Source organism: Apium graveolens, chromosome 6, assembly GCF_009905375.1.
Source record: "Apium graveolens cultivar Ventura chromosome 6, ASM990537v1, whole genome shotgun sequence".
NCBI classification, from domain to species: Eukaryota; Viridiplantae; Streptophyta; class Magnoliopsida; order Apiales; family Apiaceae; genus Apium; species Apium graveolens.
This window is the reverse complement of record NC_133652.1, coordinates 278,850,065-278,874,276: the sequence shown is the minus strand read 5'-3', so window position 1 is coordinate 278,874,276 and position 24,212 is coordinate 278,850,065. Positions and strand designations below refer to the sequence as shown.

At 34.5% G+C, this 24,212-nt stretch overlaps 1 protein-coding gene across 1 annotated transcript; it reads left to right on the top strand.

The window, feature by feature from the left end:
• The first annotated feature begins 703 nt into the window (after positions 1-703).
• Positions 704-1,944, top strand: LOC141667853 (protein EXORDIUM-like 2). The gene has a single exon (XM_074474486.1). It carries the CDS (start codon positions 758-760, stop codon positions 1,673-1,675), a length of 918 nt encoding a protein of 305 aa, XP_074330587.1. The 5' UTR covers positions 704-757; the 3' UTR covers positions 1,676-1,944.
• Positions 1,945-24,212: the final 22,268 nt, after the last annotated feature.

Below are 24,212 nucleotides of genomic sequence, written 5' to 3'. Positions count from 1 at the left end.
GCCAAATCTTTAAAATTTTGGTTAAATTAGAGTTTAGTGTTGGCTAATTAAAGTAAAAGGTAAATACAATTTTAAATTATTAGATTAATATAAAATCTAGTAATTTTACAATATTCTTTTCTTGTAATAATTTATATAGTTTGGCACAAACAGTACAGGTCTTGAGCCTGTTTTGATTCGTAACTTAATTCAGTTTGATAAAATTTGAGAATGAAATAAAAAAATCAACCAAACAACTTGAAAATGACCGGAGACGAGCCCTAGACTTACATTTTTTAAACTTAAAATTAAATTTCAATCCAATTTAAGCAGTTTCATCTTCATTAAAATTAATCTGTCCACAAATACGAACAGAACACGATTCAATTTCAAAACTATCACCTCTTACACAATTATTATGTTTGTAAGGGCCATATCTTCATAATTTTTGAATCAAATTTCATTTATTTTGTTTAAATTCACGATTTTTTTATTAAATTCAATCATTAGTAAATAGAAGAACCTCCACGTCGCTAATAAAATAGGAAAAAAATGTCCCGCGTGGACCGCCCACATCATCAAAAAAACATAAACACACAGGCTGTCATCTGTAGAGCACAACCACTGGCTATGTGTTTAGTCAGCTGTTCCCTTTCTACCAAACCCATCTTCTCACTCTCCTTCCTTTCCCCTCAAACTTCTCCTATTTAAACACACTCCTCTTCACTACCTCATTTTCATCAAACACATTTTCTACACTCTTCCTCTTCCAAAAAAAATGGCTTCTGCTAGTTTCACAACACTCCTCCTCCTCTTCGTTATCGCCGCAATAGCTCAACCATCGTTTGCCACTCGTAAACTCACAGCTCTCGTTGTCGAAAAACCTGTCCCCATGAAATACCATAATGGTCCTCTACTCAAAGGGAATGTAACTATTAATTTGGTATGGTACGGAAAGTTTACGCCAATCCAACGCTCTATAATCGTTGATTATATTAATTCTCTTAGTTCGGGTCGGAAAGTGCTATCCCCGTCCGTTTCAGCGTGGTGGAAAACAACCGAAAAATATACATACGGTCCCGCTGCTGGTGCGACTGTTTCCGTCGGAAAACAAGTGCTAGACGAAAAATATTCGGTTGGAAAGTCGCTTAAAAATGCTCATATTATATTACTTGCATCGCAAGTTCCGAAAGTTAGTTCGGTCAATGTTGTGTTGACCGCTAAAGATGTTACTGTTGAAGGCTTTTGCATGAGTCGGTGCGGGTCACACGGGTCAACCCGAGGAAAAGGCCGGTTTAGCTACGCATGGGTGGGTAACTCCGAAACTCAATGTGCGGGTCAATGTGCATGGCCTTTTCATCAGCCTATTTACGGGCCGCAAACGCCTCCTTTAGTTGCGCCAAACGGAGACGTTGGTGTAGACGGAATGATCATAAACTTAGCCACGGTTTTGGCTGGAGCGGTTACGAATCCATTTAATAACGGTTATTTTCAAGGGCCCGTAACGGCTCCGTTAGAAGCTGTCACGGCTTGTACAGGGGTTTTCGGGTCGGGTGCGTACCCGGGATATGCGGGTAATGTATTGGTAGAGAAGAGTAGTGGAGCAAGTTATAATACCCATGGTGTGAATGGGAGAAAATACTTAGTTCCGGCAATGTGGGACCCAAAGACTTCTACATGTTCAACACTTGTTTGATGAAATTCACATGTATATACAGAATATTATGTGTTCGATTTTGGTGTATATGTAGATTTAAGATATATCTGTATTTTGGTTTTGAATTGAAAATAAGTGTCGAAAGAGGACAATGAACTACTGAATAAAACGGGTAGTAGTTTGTAGAAAAGAGTTTAAGTTTTGATATGATATGTATGGTCTCTTGTAATCTAGCTTGTGGATGCATAATTAGATGGAATTGAACAATAATACATATGATATTTCATTTCCTCTGAATATCTTGAGTATCTAGCACGAGAGTCCTTTTCATAATCCTTACTCAGACATCTCAAAATTAACCGTATCAGGAATGTTATTTGTTGAATTATAGTCGATTTAAGTGAAATTTTAAGTTTGTTAAGAGTAGCGCTCCAACGATGTTCTCGTGTTATCGAGATGAGCGGAATTCAAACTCTTTCGAAATTATAAACATTTCGATTTTGTCTTCTTGTTGTTTAAAGATAAAATACTTGCACAATCACATCATCTCGAATTTTATGAGTTAAAATTGCTAACAAAATCCAAAAATTCATACATAATCAAAGATGCAATTTGGATAATAGATCACACACCAAGATGTATGGTCTAAACCCCTTCTAGAGTACACAAAATTTCTCTTAAGACGGTGACCAGATACAAGGAACCGAATATGGCTATGCAAATAAAAGTAGCTAACCTAATGGAGCAGCTCTGCAATACTTTACTCTTATAACTGGACCACCTGATCCTGTATTTTAGGAGAGAAAACATTATTGTTCATAAATAATACTCCTATACACATGAGTGCAATGAACTGGTGTTGTGTTGCAGGGATTTACATGATGACTCCGTGGAAGAGGATAGAGGTATAATGACACCAGGTTCTCCATATTGGAAATCAGTACACATTACATAAATGTGTGAAATCAAATCAGTACACTGTACTCGTTACATAAATGTGTGTGTGCTCTCTTTGGCATTTTTGGATGTAAGATACGTTGCCACAATGGGCACCTTTCTACTTCACAATGTGCGTTACACATGGTACACCATACCTGTGTATTGACTATGTGAAACAGTTTTCGAATATAAACAGACGGAAATTTAAACCGTTTATCGGCCACTCACCAGAGGTCACGACTTGACTATAAGCGAATAAAATTTGCTCCCACGTCCTTGATGTCAAGAGAGCCTTTTAATACTATGGGTTTGGATGTTATAAAAATATTGTAATAGTCCGATTTTTTGGACTATTAAATCTAAATCGAGACTAAAATAAAATACAATAATCAATCCAAAATTCTATTACAAAGGTGACTATTACCAAAACACAACTAAAACAAGTTTAAAAGTCAATCTATTCCAGACCCAAAGTTCTCGAATTTCAATACTGTCCAACTCGAATTTTAGACAAAATTTAAAAATTTGTATGTACTGAGCTATACAGCCCATCAAAAAACCAATCAATCCAACTAGCAGGGCCAAGTAACATATAAACAAGTAACATATAAACATACAACAAAATATGATAATTTATACGATACGATATATAAAATAAACGCTTTCGATACATATTATTATTCTTATTCGATGCATACGATACACATAACACATAAGCAATAATAATTAAAACCCATAATTTATGTCACGACCACTACAACACAATGATAACAGTCTTAAATTTTCAGAAAACTGTCACTACAATCCGGTAACTCGGTTTTAAATTCGTATTCGATATTTTCACAAATCTTGACACAAATCAGAGATCTAAAATTATCGTCTAGACAACGCACATACGAAACAATACATATACCACACCATATAATACTTTCAAATATATGATCACTTAGATCAAGTTTTGATAATCAAATATACAAACATAATAAACAATTTTGAAACCACTATCAAGATCGATGGAATACTTTCCTCAAATTCTGACTAAGTCTGTATTTACTATTTTTGACCCCCTAAATGATATTTTCTTGAAAAACATGAAAGTTGTATAGAACGAAAAGAACACGAAACACAAAAGTTGTAGAGAACAAAAAGATCTTTCCGAAAAGTTCAAAATGAACGAATTCTGACTTACGTTGACTTTTTTATGATTTTTACAAGACTTCTGATTTTTGAGTGAAATTGTCCCACACATTTTATCAATAAAAACAAGGAAGATGAATATGGTGTATTTATAATGTTACAAAACCCTATTTCTTAACCAACAAGTTATCCATATTAAAATCAGATCCAAATTTTAGGCTCATTAGTCTAAGTTAATTTTAAATCCTAATCTTTACCAAATTTTAATCCTTTTATTCTATTATTCTCATTATTATTCTAAAAATTACGGGATATTACATACTACCCTCCGTAAAAAGAATTTGGTCCCTAAATTTAGAACAATCATATACATCTATGCCCCCTAAACTCTTATAAGTCAAACTTAAATACGGTCCCATGAACGCATCTCAAGGAATGTAATAATACCATATTTAATACACTCCGAAAGACAGTCTGAGTCTGATACCAACTGTAATGACCCTACTTTTTAGACTATTAAATCAAAATTAAAACTAAAATAAAATATAATAATCAATCAAAATTTTATTACAAAGGTGACTATTACAAAAGTGCAGCTAATGAAAGTCCAGAAGTGTTGTGCAAGACATGCTTGTACAATAACAAGACTAAGTCAAATTGACAACCCTAAGTAAGTTGTATGGTAATCTAAGTTTGCATTTTGTATTGTAACACTTAAGTCTGTAAAATAGATTAGACTTGAGTATTTTTCTATAAACAGTTTCAAGCCTAAGAATAAACTCTGGAAGAAGATCATGAAAATCATGCCTCAGAGAAAGTGTGAAGAAGTTTGGAGTTGAATAATTCTGTTTTGGGAAAAACATTCTAAGTCAAGATATCTACAAGTCACAGATTATGTGTTATAGAGAAGCCATTCGAGAACTCCAGAATGACTTATCGAGAAGTCAAGAAGAGCTACTAGACAATTCAGAGATATCGACAAGTCAAATTGAAGATATGAAGATTGGAGATATCGACAAGTCATTTCTTCACTAGAGAACTCTAAGATATCGACAAGTCAAAATATCACTAGAGATCTCTGAGATATCGATCAGTCTTTTTGTCACTAGAGAACTTAGAGACATCGATAAGTCAAAGTGAAGACATGAAGATGAGGGATCTCGATAAGTCAAATTCTCTTATAGAGAACTCAGAGACCTCGATAAGTCAAACAACTATATAGTTATTAGAGATCTCGATAAGTCATTATACTTATCGAGATGTCGAGTTCTCTATATGACTAACTGGAGATCTCGATGTAAAAGTTCAAGTACCCTAATGCAGATCATTTTAATATCCATAATTATCAGTCAACAAATAAATCAATCACTGATTTGAAAAGTCTACAAAAGCAGCTTAAAGAGTACAAAATCCAAGGCCAAGATTTACTGGAAAAGTGAAGTCACAAGCGTGCAAGATTAACAAAGATATACTAAGTCAGAAATAGAAAGATTTAGTTATCCAAAAGTAGGGTTTAGTACATGATGTTCCATGTTGTGTAAAAACCAGTGTTTACTGTTCTATTAAGTAAATACTGGATGCTTTGTTTTAAAAAGTAACAAATAGATCTGAAAATTCTTTTAACTCTCAAGAGAGAAGCCGAGTTCTTAACATACTAATAACCCAAAAATTTGTAGCAAACACTAGCTTGATTTTAATATAAAATTAAGTGACTTTTGAAAGATAATTGTATTCATATGCATGTTTTAATTATTCCGATTAAACACATTATCTCTACAACATAGACTACTTTGTTAACCATTAATAAAAGTTCAAAAAGATACTAAAATTGTTTAAAACACATTCACCCCTGCTCTGTGTTGTATTCATTACCCAAATCAGAGCAAAATCTGAAAGTAAACAGATTAAAGATCTTGGAAGAATGAATACACAGAAACTGAGCAGTATTAAAATCCCCACCTTTGACAGATCTAACTATACAATATGGAAAAAGAAAATATTGCTGTTTATCAGAATGGCCAATCCATTATACATTTAGATCCTCAAGAATGGACCTTTCACTCCTATGGTAAGAGTTGAGGAATCTACAGATGGAGACATGGTCATTCCAACTCATTATGCTCCTAAGGATCCTTCAGAATACACTGAGCCTGAGAAAGAAAAAGCCTCCCTATATAGTGGCTTGCAGCTGATCTTGAGAGAGTCACTTGGCAATGTAATAAACAATAATATTGTCAACTGTGACACAACCAAATAGATGTTGGAGAAAATAGAGATATTATGTGAAGGAACAAAGGAAGTTAGGTCAAACCAAAGGAGGATTCCGGTTTCTCAGTATGAAGGGTTTATGGCTAAACCAAAAGAATAAATCACTGAAGTTTTTGAAAGGTTCAATAAACTGATAAATGACTTGCAGTTTCATGATAAATATTATGAGGGTGAGGAGATTAACCTAAAGTTTCTGCTAGCTCTTCCTGACCATCTTAAACAGAAAATATCAGCCATTAGAGAAGGAAGAGATTTGAGCAGAATAACTTTGGAAGTTCTATATGGAATCTTGAAAACCTATGAACTTAAAATGATGCAAAGAAAGTCATTGAAAGCACACCATGGTCATATTATTGATTGTTCAAGTGCTTTAATTGTAAATGACAGAGAAGAAAGTGAAGATGAGCAAAATGTTCAAGTTTCAGTTAGTCAAGCTAAGGAACAGAAGAACAAAGGACCTCAGAAGCAATTTTTGTTGGAATTGGAGGAAGATGAATATTATTCCTTGGATGAACTAGATGAAATGGATCAGTCCATGGCTTACTTGGCTACAAAATTTTCAAATATTAGAGTCAAGAATCCAAGGTTTTTCAAAGGCAAGGGACAATCTTCCAACAGTAAAAATTAAAAACCAAAAACTCAGTTCAATTCAGTTAGCAAATGTGGCTACAAAACAGGATCTGTGGATAGATCAAAGACAAGGTGCTTCAACCGTGATGAGTTAGGTCACTTTGCTACTGAATGCAGAAAGCCTAAAAAGGTGAAGAAAGACAAGGCATATCTTGAAATGGAAGAAAATGAATATTTTAAAAATAAGCTAAAGTGTGTTGATAAGATTGAAGCTGTGTTAAGAGAGAAGATCGAGAAGAATGAAGTTAAGTTGAAATATTTCAGGAATGCATCTGAGTTGGTTGGACAGTACCATGAGAAGAACAAACCATGTGCTAACATAGCTATTGGTCTTAAATATAGTGCCTTGAACAACAAGAAGAAAGATACTGGTGGTAAAGGAAAAGCAACAGGAAATGAAGATATTCCAGCTATGTTGAAAAAGGTTGATTCACCAATTTTCAAAGCATGTGAGGTAGATTTCAGTGAAGAAGAGTTGATCATTAAGCAAGAAATTGCTGATGAAGACAATGAGAAGAAAGATGCAGAAACAATTCCAACTTCCAAAGCTCAAAAGAAGCCCATGGTCAACCAAGATTCCAAGACACCTGTCAAGGAAATGAAAAATGAAGATGTAAGAAAGAAAAAGAAAAATAGAAATGGCAAGATTGGGATAAACAAAAGCAACAATTCTGCTTATGTTGCAGATGATCTAAAAAAACAATGTCAAAGATGTGGCTTTGTGAATTATCTAAACCACCTTTGTAAAAAGGTTGTTAGTAAGCCAGTAGAAGGAGCATGCAAGTACAATGAAGCAAATGCTAATGATCCTACTCATTCTATGATAAGTTTGATTGCATCCCTTGTAACTTGAAAGTGATGAAAAGTTGCCACAAACTAAGAGTAAACATCAAAGAAGTAAAAATTGGGTCTATATAAAAAACGGAAAATGCACACCAGTCAATGAACTCTATTTTATCTGAAACAACTCATTCTGATTCTGCTCACTCTGTTAACAAGAAGAAAGTACCCAACACTGCTTGGGTTGCTAAACACACTTAAGCTCATTGTGTGCAGGGAAAAAAGAAGAAAGTCATATGGATCATAGACAGTGGATGCTCAAGACATATGACAGGTGATATGGCCCTGCTATCACAGTTTGAGGAAAAGGCTGACCCATTAGTAACTTTTGGAGATAACAACAAAGGTTTCACAATGGGATATGGCAAGTTGATTTCTGAAAATGTTATCATTGAAGATGTAGCACTGGTAGCTGGTCTTGAAGTGAATCTTCTAAGTGTAAGCCAATTTGCAGACAAAGGTTTCAAGGTTTTATTCAACAAAGAAGAATGCATTTTTATCAGCAAGAAAATTAGTGAAGTTTCTCTAAAAGGAGCAAGAAAAGGGAGCTTATTTGTTGCAGACTTGGACTCAGCAAATGAGAATGGAATTTGTTGCTTCTACACCAAGGCATCTGTGGAGCAAAGCAAACTATGGCATAAAAAGTTGTCTCATTTAAACTTCAAAGCAATCAATACTCTAGTTAAAAAGGAGTTGGTGAGAGACATGCCTAATCTGGAATTTGCTCAAGATGAAGTCTGTGATGCTTGTCAAAAAGGAAAAATGAAAAGATCAAGTCACAAGAGTAAAATTGTGAATTCTATAAGTGCACCTTTACAAGTTATTCACATGAACTTATTTAGACTTGTTAATGTCCAGTCAATTTCAAGAAAGAAGTATGCACTTGTGATGGTGGATGACTACTCAAGGTACACATGGGTAGAATTTATGCACTCAAAAGATGAAACCCCATACATCATAATTGAACGCATCAAGAAGATTAAGAAGCAGGCTGAAGATCTAGAATTTGTGAAAAGATTGAGGAGTGATAATGTAACAGAATTCAGGAATGCAATCTCAATTGAATTCGGCAAAGATAAAGACATTATTAAAGAATTCTCAGCAGCTAGGACACCTCAACAAAATGGAGTAGTTGAGAGGAAAAAACAGAACATTGGTGGAAGCTGCTAGAATAATGCTGCAAGATGCAAAGTTTCCAACTAGTTTTTGGGAAGAAGCTGTGAACACTGCATGCTATACTCAAAAAAGATATTTTATTAACACAAATCTTGGAAAATCACCCTACTCAATCTTATCCAAGAGAAAGCCTACAGTGAAGCATCTTCATGTGTTTGGAAGCAAGTGCTATGTGTTAAAGGACAACTCTGAATATGTGGGAAAATTTGACTCTAAAGTTTTTGAGGCAATTTTTCTGGGATATTCATTGGAGAGAACTACATAAAAAATCTATGTTATTGAACAAAAGAAAATTATGGAAAGCAAAAATGTCATTTTTGATGATGACAAGTGCCCAGGCTTGGAATGCCTTGATGAAAATGAAGCTGAAACCCTAAAGTTTAAAAACCTAAACATTGACAGTGATTCTGATGATGAAGTTGAAGTCAATGCAAATCACAGAACAAATGAAGAGACAACTGAACAAGTGAATCATGAGAGTGGAAGCTCATCTCATGGACCTGAATTTGATAGCACAAACTCAGGGGGAGAAAGTGAAGAAAATTCTAGAAGTCATGACAGTAATGAAGAAGATATAGAAAACACAAGTCAACAAACTCGCACAAGGAAGTGAGATAGAAGTCACACTAGAGAAGCAATTATTGGTGATCCAACTACTGGAGTGAGAACTAGAAGTGTAACTGTAAATGAATGCCTTTATGCATATTTTCTGTCACAAATTGAGCCAAAGAAAACTGAAGAAGCCCTTCTTGATCCTGATTGGATATCTGCTATGCACTAAGAGTTAAATCAGTTTGAGAGAAACAAAGTTTGGAAATTGGTTCCTGCACCAAAGAACAGAAGTATCATTGGGGCAAAGTGGGTGTTCAGGAACAAGATGGATGAAAATAGAATTGTTACCAGAAACAAAACAAGGTTGGTTGCAAAAGGCTACTCACAGGAGGAAGGAATTGATTATGATGAAACTTTTGCTCCAATTTCAAGACTTGAAGCAATAAGGATTTTCCTGGCATTTGCTGCACATTCAAATTTCAAGGTATATCAAATGAATGTGAAGAGTGCATTCCTTAATGGTGAGTTGGAAGAAGAGGTTTATGTGCAACAACTACCTAGCTTTGAAGATCCAGAATTTCCAAATTTTGTATACAAGCTCCTCAAGGCTCTCTATGGACTTAAACAAGCACGTAGAGCTTGGTATGACACTGTCAGAATTTTTGATTAAGCATGGATTCACTAGAGGTAAAGTTGACAAAAGTTTCTTCTACAAGAAGCATGGTGATGATATGATCCTAGTACAGATCTATGTGGATGATATCATCTTTGGTTCTACTAATGAAAAACTGTGCCAAATATTCCCTAAGCTTATGCAGAGTGAATATGAAATGAGTATGATGGGGGAATTAAGTTACTTTCTTGGACTTCAAGTCAGTCAAAGAAGTGATGGAATCTTCATCAACCAAACTAATTATGTCAAGGATTTATTGAAAAAGTTTGGCATGATTTACTGTTCTATTAAATATATTTGAGATGTCATGTCTAATATGATTTGTGTTTAATTTTCAGAACTTAACAACTGGACATATCAGGACTTACTAAAATCAAGACTTAGTGGAAGTCAGAACTTAATATCAGAATTTAAAGTCATATCAGAACTTAAGTACGTGAAAACTTTCATATAAGGAAGGAAGCTGATTTACAGTAGAATATCTGAACTAAAACAATAGAAGATATGCATGGGAAGATTTAGAAGACTGAAAGACTTGTAGAAGATATCTGATTGATATATTTTAGGAGACAGAATTGTATTCCATATCAATTAGAATATATCTTGTAACTGTTTACTATATAAACACAGACTTAGGGTTTACACTATATGTGTTATCATTATCGAGAAGATTATACATTGTAACCTAGAAGCTCTTAGTGATATTGTTCATCACTGAGAGAGAACAAAAGTTCTTATTGTAACAGATTTTATTCAATATACTTGATGTTTGTTACATACTTGTGTTAAATCGATTTGATTGAATAAACACTGTATTCATGCCCCTTCTACAGTGTTGTGTGCCCTAACAAGTGGTATCAGAGCTTATCTGTTAACACATATACAGTAAAGATCCAAACAATCATGTCTGAAGAAACACAAACTCCAACCAAGCCCACCAAAACTCAAGAGACTCAAAATACCCAAACCCACAGTCGATATGAGACTATTAGGGTTCCCATACTGAGACCTTCTGAGTATCCCATATGGAAAGTGAAGATGGCTATGTTTTCGGAAGCTACAGATCCAGAATACCTTGACAGAATTAATCAAGGACCACATAAGCCTACCAAGCTCTCTGTTATAGTTGCTGATCAACCAGCAAAGACCATACCTAAGGATAAAAGTGAATATACAGCTGAAGATATCTCATTTATTGCCAAGGATGCAAGGGTAAGGCATTTGCTGCATAGTGCCATTGATAATATCATGTCAGACAGGGTAATTAATTGCAAGACTACAAAGGAGATATGGGATACTTTGGAAATAAGGTGCCAGGGAACTGATGCAATCAAAAAGAATATGAGGACTATACTCACTCAAGAGTATGAACACTTTGAATCAAAAGCTGATGAGTCATTAACTAAATTATATGACAGGTTCGTCAAACTCTTGAATGATCAGTCATCAGTGGACAAGGAATATGATCTTGAAGATTCAAATCTAAAATTCCTTTTAGCTCTTCCTGATAATTGGGATTTGAAGTCTACTACCATAAGAGACAACTATGACCTTACAGAAACTACTCTTGATGAAATTTATGGTATGCTTAAGATTTATGAACTTGAGATGGATCAAAGGAGCAAGAGGAATGGAAGAAAGTCAAGGACAGTTGCTCTTAAAACTGAGAAGGAATCTCCTAAAGTGGCTGCCTCAAAAAGGGGCAAAGGAAAGGCTCTCATCATAAAGTCTGATTCAGAGTCATCATATTCTGATGATGATGATTCAGATCTGAAAGTTTACCTGAAATGGATGCTGATGTAGAAATGATGCAACTGTGTGCTCTTATGGTGAAGGGTATCATAAATATTGCCTACAGGAAATTCAGAAAGGCCAAGAAGTTTTCCAGGAAAGGTGGAAGTTCTGATAAGAAAGGATTCAGAAAGTCTGAAGGCAAAGGAAAGTCTGACAGAGGAGACAACTCAAATGTCAAATGCTACAACTGTGGTGAAAGAGGCCACATATCTCCTGACTGCAAGAAAGGAAAATGTGGCAAAGGCAAGGCACTTGTCACAAAGAAGAAAAGTTGTACAGACACTTCAGATTCTGAAGATGAGGTGAACTATTCCTTGATGGCAAATGTTGATAGCAGTACTGACACTGCTGAACTTAAGGTACCTCAAACAACTTATGCCTTTCATACTGATGATATTAGTGAGTTGAGATTATATCATAAAACCATGTTTATTAGTTATAGAGATCAGACTTTAACATGTGAAAGATTAACATCTGAAAATCTTGCTTTTAAAAAGAGAAATGATTATTTAGAAAAAGAGTTAGTTATGTTCATCAAACTCAGAAAGAAAGAGATGATGTCTTTTATGTTAGAGATGAAGTGCTAAAATTGAATGAATATCTTAAAACTGAGTTAGAAAAGGAAAGAGAGATTATCAGAACTTGGACTAACTCTGGCAGAACAACTCAGAATTTGCTAAGTAGTGGAAACTAGAAATAGGGCTTAGGTTATGGAGATGATAAAAGTGAGAAAGAAACTGTTCAAATTGAGCCAATTGTTGTTGAACAGACTGCTAAGCCAAAGGTAAATCTTGTTAAGTTTGTACCAATAACTGTAAAGTCTGATTCTGAAAAGATGAAAGAGTCTAGGACGGAAGTCAAAGAAAAGTCAACTTCTGACCAATTAAAACAGGATAAACCAGCTGAAGTAAACATAGGCTTAATGACAAAGAAGCAGCTTAAGCATAAGCTGAAAGAAATTAGGAATGTCAACAAGGTAAAGGAAGCTAGGAAAAATAGGAATGGAAAGGAAGGTGTGAATAAAAGCAATAATTATATGCCTGTTCCTAATGCTCCTAGAAAGAAATGTTATAACTGTGGAAACTCTAACCATCTTGCTTCTTTTTCCAGGAAAAATAAAGATATAAACTCTTTACCTCCTAGATCAGGAGTTAAGAGTCAGTCTGTTAGGTTTAAACCACAAAATCCTTGTTTTCATTGTGGTAGTTTATGGCATTCCATTTATACTTGTAAGGAATATCATAGTTTGTACTATGATTATTATCAAATAAAACCTTCTTTAAAGAAAGTTAGCATTATTCCTTCTAGTGTAAGTTCTGATGCAAAGTCTGATACTGTAAATTCTGATAAACAGCATGTTAGCATAAACTCTGAAATTAAATCCGATGCAAATGCTAACAAACTTAATAAGGCCAAAGGATCCAAGCAAGTATGGGTCCTTAAAACTAACCAATAGTGGTCTTTGTGATTGCAGGGCAACAGGAAAAACATCCTAGTTCTTGATAGTGGATGTTCAGGACATATAACTGGAAATAAAGCCCTGCTATCAGACTTTGTGGAGAAAGCTGGCCCAGGAGTTTCTTATGGAGATGGCAACATGGGAAAAACTCTGGGATATGGCAATATCAATCTTGGGAATGTCATCATTGAATTAATAGCTCTTGTCTCAAGACTTAAACACAATCTGCTAAGTGTGAGTCAAATTTGTGACAGAGGTTATCATGTGGATTTCTTTGAAGAACACTATGAAGTTGTGAGCAATTCTACAAGCAAAGTGGTTCTGAAAGGTTACAAGCATGGTAACATTTATGAAGCCAGGCTTTCAACAAGTACTGATGGTTCTGCAGTCTGTCTGTTGAGTAGAACATCAATTGAAGAAAGCTGGAATCGGCACAAGAAACTCTCTCATTTAAATTTCAACAATATAAATGAGCTTGTAAAGAAAGATCTTGTGAGAGGACTGCCAATTCTTGAGCCTTATCACATACTACAAGTTGATCTATTTGGTCCAGTCAATGTCATGTCTATTGCAAAGAAGAAATATGCTATGGTTATAGTGGATGAGTTCACAAGATACACTTGGGTGTATTTCTTGCACAAGAAGACTGAAACTGTATCTCTTCTAACTGATCATGTCAAACAGCTGGATAAATTGGTCAAAGATTCTATTAAAATCATAAGGAGTGATAATGGCACTGAGTTCAAAAATTCAATCATGGAAGAGTTCTGCAAAGAGCATGGAATTAAGCAGGAATTTTCTGCACCTGGAACTCCACAGCAAAATGGAGTTGTAGAAAGAAAGAACAAGACTCTCATTGAAGCTGCACGAACTATGCTTGATAAAGCAAAGCTACCAACCTACTTTTGGGTTGAAGCTGTGTAGACTGCTTTTTTTACTCAGAATTCAACTCTAATCAACAAGCATGGAAAAACACTATATGAGATGGTGAAGAAAAAGAAGCCAAATCTGAAATATTTTCATGTATTTGGATGCAAGTGTTTTGTTCTTAAGACTCATCCTGAACAGCTGTCAAAATTTGATCTAAAAGCTGATGAATGAATTTTTGTTTGATATCCACTTTCCACAAAAGCCTTCACAGTCTACAATTTAAGAACAAGGGTTGTCATGGAATCTACCAATGTCTCTTTTGATGACAAAAAAATAACTGGACTTGAAGATTTCAATGAACATGATTAGCTGAGATTTGAAAATGAAGATTTAAATTCTGATTCTGCAAATTCTGATGACTTAAATCCTGATCCTGTAAGTTCTGACGGGTTAAATTATGATATTATTGAAACTGTGGTAACTACTCCAAGAGAAAATGCACCTGTCCATAGGGAGCAAACTGATGATCCTACCACAACTCAAGACTCTCAAAAAGTATCGGAACCTGTCACTGGCTCTTCAAGTTCTGATTCATCAAGTGCTGATGAGCCAAATTCTGATAATTCTGAAAACTCCGACTCTTCAAATCCTGATGGATCCAACTCAAATTCTGAAGTCTCAGAGAGCATAACTACAGGGGGAGCATCAGAAAATGCTGATGGAGACAGCATGGATCATGGGGGAGGATCCAGTTCTAGAGATCAACTTCCATCTGCAAGGAAGTGGACTAAAGCATATACACCTGACTTAATAATTGGAGATCCTTAAGCATGTGTAAGAACTAGAACTGCAACATCAAATGAATGTCTCTATCATTCCTTTCTATCTCAGTCTGAACCAAAGAAAGTGGATGAAGCTCTTTAAGATGCTGATTAGGTGCAAGCAATGCAGGAAGAGTTAAATGAATTTGAAAGAAATAAAGTCTGGACCTTAGTGCCAAGACCAAAGAACAGATCTATTGTTGGTACTAAATGGGTATTTAGAAACAAAACTGACAGTGATATCATAATTACAAGAAACAAAGCAAGACTGGTTGCCAAAGGCTACTCTCAACAGGAGGGTATTTATTATGATGAAACATTTGCACCAGTTGCTTGATTGGAAGCCATAAGAATCTTTTTGGCTTATGCTGCTCACAAAAAGTTCAAAGTCTTTCAAATGGATGTGAAAAGTGCTTTTCTCAATGGAGAATTGGAGGAAGAGGTATATGTTGAACAACCTCCAGGCTTTGTAGATCCTAAATTTCCAAATCATGTCTACAGGCTTGACAAAGCACTTTATGGCGTTAAGCAAGCTCCAAGAGCATGGTATGAGACTTTAGCTCAATTCCTTCTGGAAAGTGAATTTAACTGAGGCATAATTGACAAGACTTTATTCTACCTTAACCATGGAAATGACTTACTTTTGGTACAGATATATGTTGATGATATCATTTTTGGCTCTACAAATACAAAGCTTTGTGAAAGATTTTCCAAGCTAATGCAGTCAAGATATCAAATGAGTATGATGGGAGAGTTGAGTTATTTTCTGGGACTTCAAGTCAAACAAACTGAATATGGTACTTTCATCAGTCAATCCAAGTACACCAGAAATCTACTCAAGAAATTTGGAATGCAAGGCAGTTCTACTGCTTCAACTCTCATGGCCACTGCAACCAAGTTAGATAAAGATACTGGTTCATCAGTAGATATTACTAACTACAGAGGTATGATTGACTCTTTACTCTATTTAACTGCTAGTAGACCTGATATCATGTATGTTACCTGTCTTTGTGCAAGATTTCAGGCTGATCCAAGAGAACCTCATCTAATAGTTGTGAAAAGAATTTTTAAGTACCTTAAGGGTATAGCTGATCTAGGATTGTGGTATCCTAGAGAATCAGATTTTAAGCTAATAGGTTACTCAGATGCAGATTTTGCAGGATGCAAAATAGACAGAAAAATCACTAGTGGAAGCTGCCAATTTCTTGGAGGCAGATTGGTTTCTTGGTTTAGCAAGAAACATAAGTCAATTTCTACATCAACTGCAGAAGCAGAATATATTGCTGCAGGAAGCTGTTGTGCACAGATTCTTTAGATGAAGAATCAGTTACTATGGGTTAGAATTTTCTAAAATACCTATTTACTGTGATAATCAAAGTGCTATTGCTATAAAAGGTAATCCAGTTCAACACTCAATAAAAAAGCACATCAGCATTAGGTACCATTTCATAAGGGAACATGTGATAAAAGGTACAGTGGAATTGCATTTTGTTCCAACAGATTAACAACTAGCAGATATCTTCAGAAAACCACTCTGTGAAGCTACTTTTACAAGATTGGTAAATGAACTTGGAATGGTTTCAGGTGCTTTCTCTAAATCTGCTTAGTTTTTGTTCTCATGCATCAGACTTTATGATCAGTGTTTACAGATTGTCTTATCTTCATGTAATCTGTGCTTAAATTGTAATATATTAAATGTTGATTGTTATCTGATATGGATCTATATGCTCTGATAGTGATTTAAATGTTCTGTGACTATTCAATCCAATGAGGATAACTGTGCTAGATGCTGACCTAGTAGTCTTTAACATACTAGAAATCCCATGTCTGAATTAGTTGTTTATGTGGAAATTCATTGACACAAGAAAATTTTGATTTTGAGCTTAGTCAAATTTACTTTGTGTATCTTATTACTAAGTCACAAACTAGATTTTTACATCTCATCTGTCAAATTCTGATGTCAGTAAATCTTAAGGATGAACCACATGCTTGATAAGCCTCACTTATCCGAAGAAAAGAAAAGAAAAGAAAAGAAAAAAATTAAAGTCAGGTACTCCTTTGAGATCTAGAGTAAATATGTGGAAGGGAAGACCCAAGTGCATTGATGGTATTAAGTAATATGCATTAGAAAAGCAAATAAATTTTTCTTGGTGACTTTTCACATTCTCTAATTACTGGAGAAATACTCTGATAATAGCATAAATTCTGATAGCAGTTGTGACTCACTTACACTAAGAAGCCACTGTGAAAAAGAATGTTAAAAGATGCATAAAATGAGCACAGACAGTTGAGGTGGACTCTTGCATAAATTTGTTCTATAGTAGACTTCATAATTAATGACAGATTTTAAGCACTTTTCTTAGTTATGCCTTATTTCTAAGATGTACTGAAGTTTATCAGACTTTAATCTTTATCTGATAATCTGCTAATGCACACACTCTCACTCCATATGAATGATGAAAATTACTGTGGTGATTGAGTTGTTTTTGACAAACAGTTAAGTGTCATTTGCATAAATTCTGAGGACAAGTTCTGATGATTAAACTCTGAAGAAACAAGTCAGTATTTGTATGAAGAATCACAGATACAGACATTCACTTTTTGAGTACAGAAGCCATGTTCTGATAACTATTAAAATATGATAATAGTCAAGTTATGATATTAAATTCTGATGAAAACTTTGATGCTTACGTGGCATTATTTTTTACTTGACTTATTTGTGGTAAATAGTGTAACGGTCATATTTAATCAGAATATAATTAGGTGAGATAAAAACAGTCATAATCATTTTAGTTAGTGGTAAACATGTTTGTCTTGAAAAATTGCATGTGCACAGTAATTGTTACTTATTTCTCGTGCCCATTAACTCCTGTTTTAACTTTTTACTGATGGTTATTATTACACATCGGTCTAGGGAGACGATGCATCATTAACTCTACACTTAATCATTAATTAATCCTCTAGTCCCTTGATATTCTATTGGCTATTTAATCGACATCTCATCTCAGACATATCATCTTCTATTCTCATATAAAATCATTCTTTCTCTTTTAATTCTCACCATTTTCATTCTTCATAAAAATGGTTCTTGTAAACATGTTTATGAATTATGAAAACTTCAACGTCAAGTTCAGTTGTGGTGACTGGGAACAGGAATAGCATGTCACTGCTATTCCTGATGAGATATGGAACTTGGTTCCACAAGAGGTTCAGATAAATCTCTTGTTCTTTGAGATGGACTATCAACTCCATCTTGTTCACTTGGAAGAAGAACGAAAAGAGGCTCTTCTTCAGCAAGAACGGATCATCTATCTTGTAGTGCTAGTTGTCAGCAGCAGAAGGAACTAATCGATAGCTTTCCTTCTTAGACCAAGGCTGTTAATGTTCACCATCTTAGACTAGGATTATCTTGTAATCTTTTGCATGTAATCTACAAATTTCATAAAATGTACTCTTTTGATATGTTAACGAAATTTCTTTTGATTGCAAGATTTAGTCTTCATTTATCTCGTATTATGTGTATGTGAATGTTCTCATTGAAGCCTGTTAATCTTTACTTCATCTACTTGAACTGTATTTCTTGATGAATGTTTTGATTAAAATTGTGGATACTAATAATTTGTGATGATTTGACAAACAAATGTTGTATTTGAATCGACATATCCTGAGCTGTACTTGAGAAAGTAGATTCAATTGAGAAAATTTAAGAGAAGCAACATGCCCAAATTTCTGAGGTCCTACAAAATCAAGCTTCTCAACAGGCTCAATTGACTGAGATTCAATCTTCAATAGAACTTCTTCTCTCTCTCTCTCTCCTACTACCTGATGATGCAAAAAAGCGGGAGAAGGTAGTTAAGTACAAATGTTCTAATGATCAAGTACTGAAGAAGAAAGATGATGAAGCTGATGACCAGGGAAACCCTAGCAAGGGTAGAGGTCAAGTTCAAGTTAAAAGCAGCAAAGTGAAGCTAAATGTTGATGTTAGCAAATCTTCTGATCAAAAGAAGACAAGTTCTGAAGCTGCTCAAACTCAAAATCTGATAGCAAGTACTCAAACTCAAAATCTGATATCAAGTTCTGATGAGCAAATTCTGATGACAAAGCCTGATGTTCTGGTAGAAGGTGAAAGTCAAGATTCTCAAAAGTTTATGCAAACTCTGAAGATAAAGGGGAAGCATACTACAGTCTACTACAAAGATCCCAAGATTCAGACACTTGATGAGGAAATTGCTAGAAGATTATTTCTGAAACATAATCCAAGAATGGATTTGGAAGCATTCAAGGAGGAAGAAGCTAAATTTAAAGCTGAAAAGAAAAATCTAAAGCCAAAAGCTTCTGTTGCACAGAAACCTCCTAGGCCTAAAGAGAAAGGCATTGTGATCAAAGAGAAGTCAAATTCTGAGGCATCAAAGCCCATGACAAGATAACAGATTGATCCCAAACACAAAGGGAAAGGAAAAGTTGATGAACCTATAAAGCCACTGGGGATGAAAATTCCTCAAATCCTGATAAAACCTGTGTGCAAACTGGTTCAAGTTACTAATGATATTCTTGCTGAAGATGAAGATGTTCAAACTCTGAAAAGAAAGAAGATTTCTGAAGAATCAAAGACAACCTTGTTCAGAGTGAAGAACAACAAGTAACAACAGAAATAGCAAGTTCTGATAAAGTCATCAAGAAATCAACCTCTGACAGTGCTCAAGTTGATTTAGACAAGATGGAAGTAGCTGATAAAAAGAAACTTCTGTGGAAGAATGTCAAACCATCAGATCCAAAGAAAAGCCAATTGTTGTCTGATTTTATGACTATTGGGTTAAATGCTATAGAACCAAGAGACAGGGCTGGACTAGGTTCTGATGAAGCTAAGATCAAGACATGAGTTGAAGTTGCTACTAGAGATCCATTTCTACTGACTGACAGACCTCTTGAAGATGTTACACAGAAACACCTTGATAAGGTTATCTCTGTTCAAGTGGTACTGGATGTTCATAACAAGCACAATGTCAAAGAAAATCTGATTCTTTTTCTTGAAGATGGAAGGACATATCAAATGTTAGAATCAGATGTGCTAAACAAATCACTGAAAGAACTTGAATTCTTTCATTACCTTTTAGAGGTAAAGTCTGATATTACCAGGAGATGGTCAGATTTCATATTGAAGACCATCAGAGATAAAGCAAGAATTTCTGGTTCAAGAGTTACAAAATTCATTCCTAATATTGTTGAAAATGATGAAAGTGAGATTCCAATGAGGAAGGATTCTGCTATGCTTGAAGTGATACTAAATGAGAAATGTCTGTGGTACAATGAAGATTCTTCTAATCCTAAGGTAATAAGACTGAATGATGGTTTAGAAAGAAACCATATCTCTTCTCTAAGGACTGCAATATATCATATTGGAAGTCAGAATGAAGAGATGAAGCAAGTCAAGACTACACTATCTCAAGTCCCGAGGAGTAAAAAAGAAAAGCTGATATCAAGCTTTGTCAAGAATCATTTTGCATTTAGATTGACTCAGTGAGATTGGTAAAAGCTACAAGGACGGTAAGTTGTAGTTAGTTATCTAGTTAAACTCTTATTTGCATTTGTACTTAAATGTTTTTGACATCATCAAATCTATTAACTTGTATATTTTGCATAATTTACAAGTTGGGGGAGATTGTTGGATATATTTGAGATGTCATGTCTAATATGATTTGTGTTTAGTTTTCAGAACTTAACAACAGGACATATCAGGACTTACTGAAATCAGGACTTACTGGAAGTCAGAACTTAATATTAGAACTTAAGGTCATATCAGAACTTAAGTACGGGAAGACTTTCATATAAGGAAGGAAGCTGATTTACGGTAGAAGATCTGAACTAAAACAATAGAAGATATATATTGGAAGAGTTAGAAGACTGGAAAACTTGTAGAAGATATCTGATTGATATATTTTAGGAGACAGAATTGTATTCCATATCAATTAGAATATATCTTATAATGGTGTACTATTTAAACACAGACTTAGGGTTTACACTATATGTGTTATTATTATCGAGAGGATTATACATTGTAGCCTAGCAGCTCTTAGTGATATTGTTCATCACTGAGAGAGAACAACAGTTCTTATTGTAACAGAGTTTATTCAATATACTTGATCTCTGTTACATACTTGTGTTAAATCGATTTGATTGTATAAACACTATATTCAACCCCCTTCTACAGTGTTTTGTGACCTAACAAGTTCACCTGAATCTACACCTATGTCTACAGCAACAAAGTTAGATGAAGATAAAAAGGGCAAGAGTGTAGACATTTCAAGCTATAGAGGAATGATTGGATCATTGCTTTACTTAACTGCAAGTAGACCAGACATCATATTTGTAACATGTCTGTGTGCAAGCTTTCAAGCCAATCCAAAAGAATAACATTTGATGGCCGTGAAGAGGATTTTCAGATACTTGAAGGGGACTCCAAACTTAGGACTATGGTATCCTAAGGGAACTGGTTTTGAAGTTGTTGGATATATAGGTGCATATTTTGCTGGATGCAGGGTTGACAGAAAGAGTACTAGTGGAAGCTGTTAGTTTCTTGGACAAAGACTTGTATCCTGGTGTAGCAAGAAACAACAATCTGTGTCAACTTCCACAGCTGAAGCAGAATACATAGTTGCTGGAAGTTGCTATGCTCAAATGCTATGGATTAGAAATCAGCTAATAGATTATGGCCTAGTGTTACACAAAATTCCAATTATGTGTGACAATACTAGTGTTATATCTATTGTGGCTAATCCAGTTAATTACTCTAGGACAAAGCACATTGATGTAAGGTACCATTTTATTAGAGAACATGCTACAAATGGTACCATTGAACTCATTTTTGTTCCAACAGAAAAACAATTAGCTGGTATTTTTACCAAACCTTTGGATGAAGCAACTTTCACTAGACTTGTAGGTAAAATTGGAATGTCAAATTCTTCATCCTAAGGCAAGAACTCAGCTAATGTGTTGTAGCAGATTAATTTCTAGTAAATAAAAATTAATTTAATTTAATTAGAAATTAACTGGAATATGAATTATAAATATTTCAGAAATCTTTGCATATTTATTTTTCAAAATTCAAAAAAAATCAGCTTGAAAATTTTCAAATTCTAAGTAAACTGTCTGGATGTTGATTTACATTTTTATTATATAAAATTAGCAAGGTAGAATCAAAGTAATCAAAAGTATGTAGAGAACTAACACTACTAGAATTCTGTCAATAGACATCGGTCCTTAGACATCGGTTGCTCAGACGACCGATGCTAAAGTTCTTTTAGATATCAGTTATTTTAAAACCGATGTTACTGCTTATATTAGACATCGGTCGAGAAGATAACCGTTGTCTATAGTAATTTTTCAAATCTGAGAAACGTTAGTTAGACATCGGTTTTTAATATAACCGATGTCTTTATTTTATAGACATCGGTTGTATTTTACAACCGTTGTCGATGATTAACTTAAAAAAATTAAAAAAAAATACACGGAAACTTTCCCCCCTCTATTCCCCAAATATTCCCCCCTTAACCAAAAAAAAACCCGTTCCCCCTAATTATTTTTCCTGTCTCTCTCTATCTCACTCTCTCTCTTATCTCTCTCTATCACTCTCACTCTCTCTGCTCTCTCTCACGACTAAATTATATTCCCCTTTCTCTCTCGCTCATACATCTGACTCCCGTCTCTCTCTCTCTCTCATTTTCTTCTTTCTCTTCCGTCTCACTCTCCTCTCTCTCTCCATATCCGTAATTAAACTATAATTATCTCATATTCTAACTAAATTAGGGTTCCAATTAAGCCCCAAATTCAAGAACACCTTCAATTAATCAAATTCCAGTTTCAAGGAACCCTAATTTCTCGACCGACTTTTTAATTTATTGTTGATTTGGTTTCTGTTATATATATGGTTTCTATTATATATCATTTTACTTCTTGTAAAATTTGAGTCGGGCTATTGTTGATTGGCAGCCCGCTCATTTTCTAGAACCTTGACTAACTATTTTGTTTTCTCATATTCGGCTTCTTTGGAATCCGGAAAAAATAAATTCACCACAAAACAATATGGAAGCCTTGGTATGCTTCAGTTTCCTTGTGCTGATTTGGGAATCTCTGTGTGTGTTTGTATGTGTAATATGTGTGTGTGTCTGTTTTGATTCAGTAAATTAGCTACCCATGCTTCAATCAAGCATTATTAATTAAGTAGTAGATGTATTTATCAATTAATGAGGCCGAGTTGTATTTTTTTTTTATCTTTATCGAAAGATCTGTATGTATATGTGTGTGTTTTTGTGCTTGCTTAATCTGCGTATTTCATGTTTTTGTGTGTGTTTTCATTATTGGCTTGCAAGCTTTATTTATAGATGAACATTTATGATTTATGGTGTATGTATCCTACTTATGTGACCAAATCACAACTATTTTTCCTTTAATGTAATTGTGCTACGGGTACTCGAAGGTAAAATGAAGGGTCCAAGTAACATAGCCTATATATCAGTATTTTTAGATCAAGAAAACTGTTGCAAGAACCACTTTATTGTAGTAATGTACGATTGCACAAACTGCAGCACAAGTGCATACTAATGTTATTGAATGTTAAGTATTTAAGAATACCCAACTACTTGCATTTGTGCAGTTAAAAAACCTGTTTCCGTTATTTCCTTTTGTACTATCTGCTTTCTACTTAAGTATTTGAGAAGTGAATGTTGGAGTTATTCTTAAAACATAATAACCAAGAAACATATGAGCCTTTTATTAAGGATCAAGTGCCATTTGATGAATATTGTCAATCCATGGAAAATGATGGCACCTGGACTGGACATATGGAGTTACAAGCTACTTCTCTTGTTACTCATAGTATCATATGTATACACCAAGTATTTCACTTTTCCCATCTTTACGTTTTGTTCCCTAGTTCAGTAATCTACTACAATTACTTACACTCAATTGAAATTTTCTCATATCCATTTGAATTCAAAAATCTTGTAGCATAATTACCTGAATAACCTATTCATGTTTATTGTTTTGCGCTTATAATTTTATCCTCTTTATTTTTGCAGAAAATGTCACCTCATTGGTATATATAGAATTTTGATAACCGTGATGCTCAGATGATTTATTTGTAAGCATATGCTATAATTTTTATACCGTTGGTAGTTAAATATGTCATTATGTGATATATTTAATATATAGTCTTTTATGCATTATAATGTGTATGAACAGATAGCTAGTTAATATATTCAAAGTCATGGCCTGGTTTAAAGTAGATTGTGTTTCCTTGCGTTTGCATTTGGGTCTTATAAGATTTAAGCTATGCACTTGCTTATTAGAAAAATAGACATGTATGCACAACATATTGTCCATCCTTTTCAGCTGGCATTGGGATTCAATTTCTGTTGCTGC

Bases quoted from the DNA above. Each gene is read 5' to 3' on its own strand.
- LOC141667853 (XM_074474486.1), top strand. From the start codon at position 758: ATGGCTTCTGCTAGTTTCACAACACTCCTCCTCCTCTTCGTTATCGCC.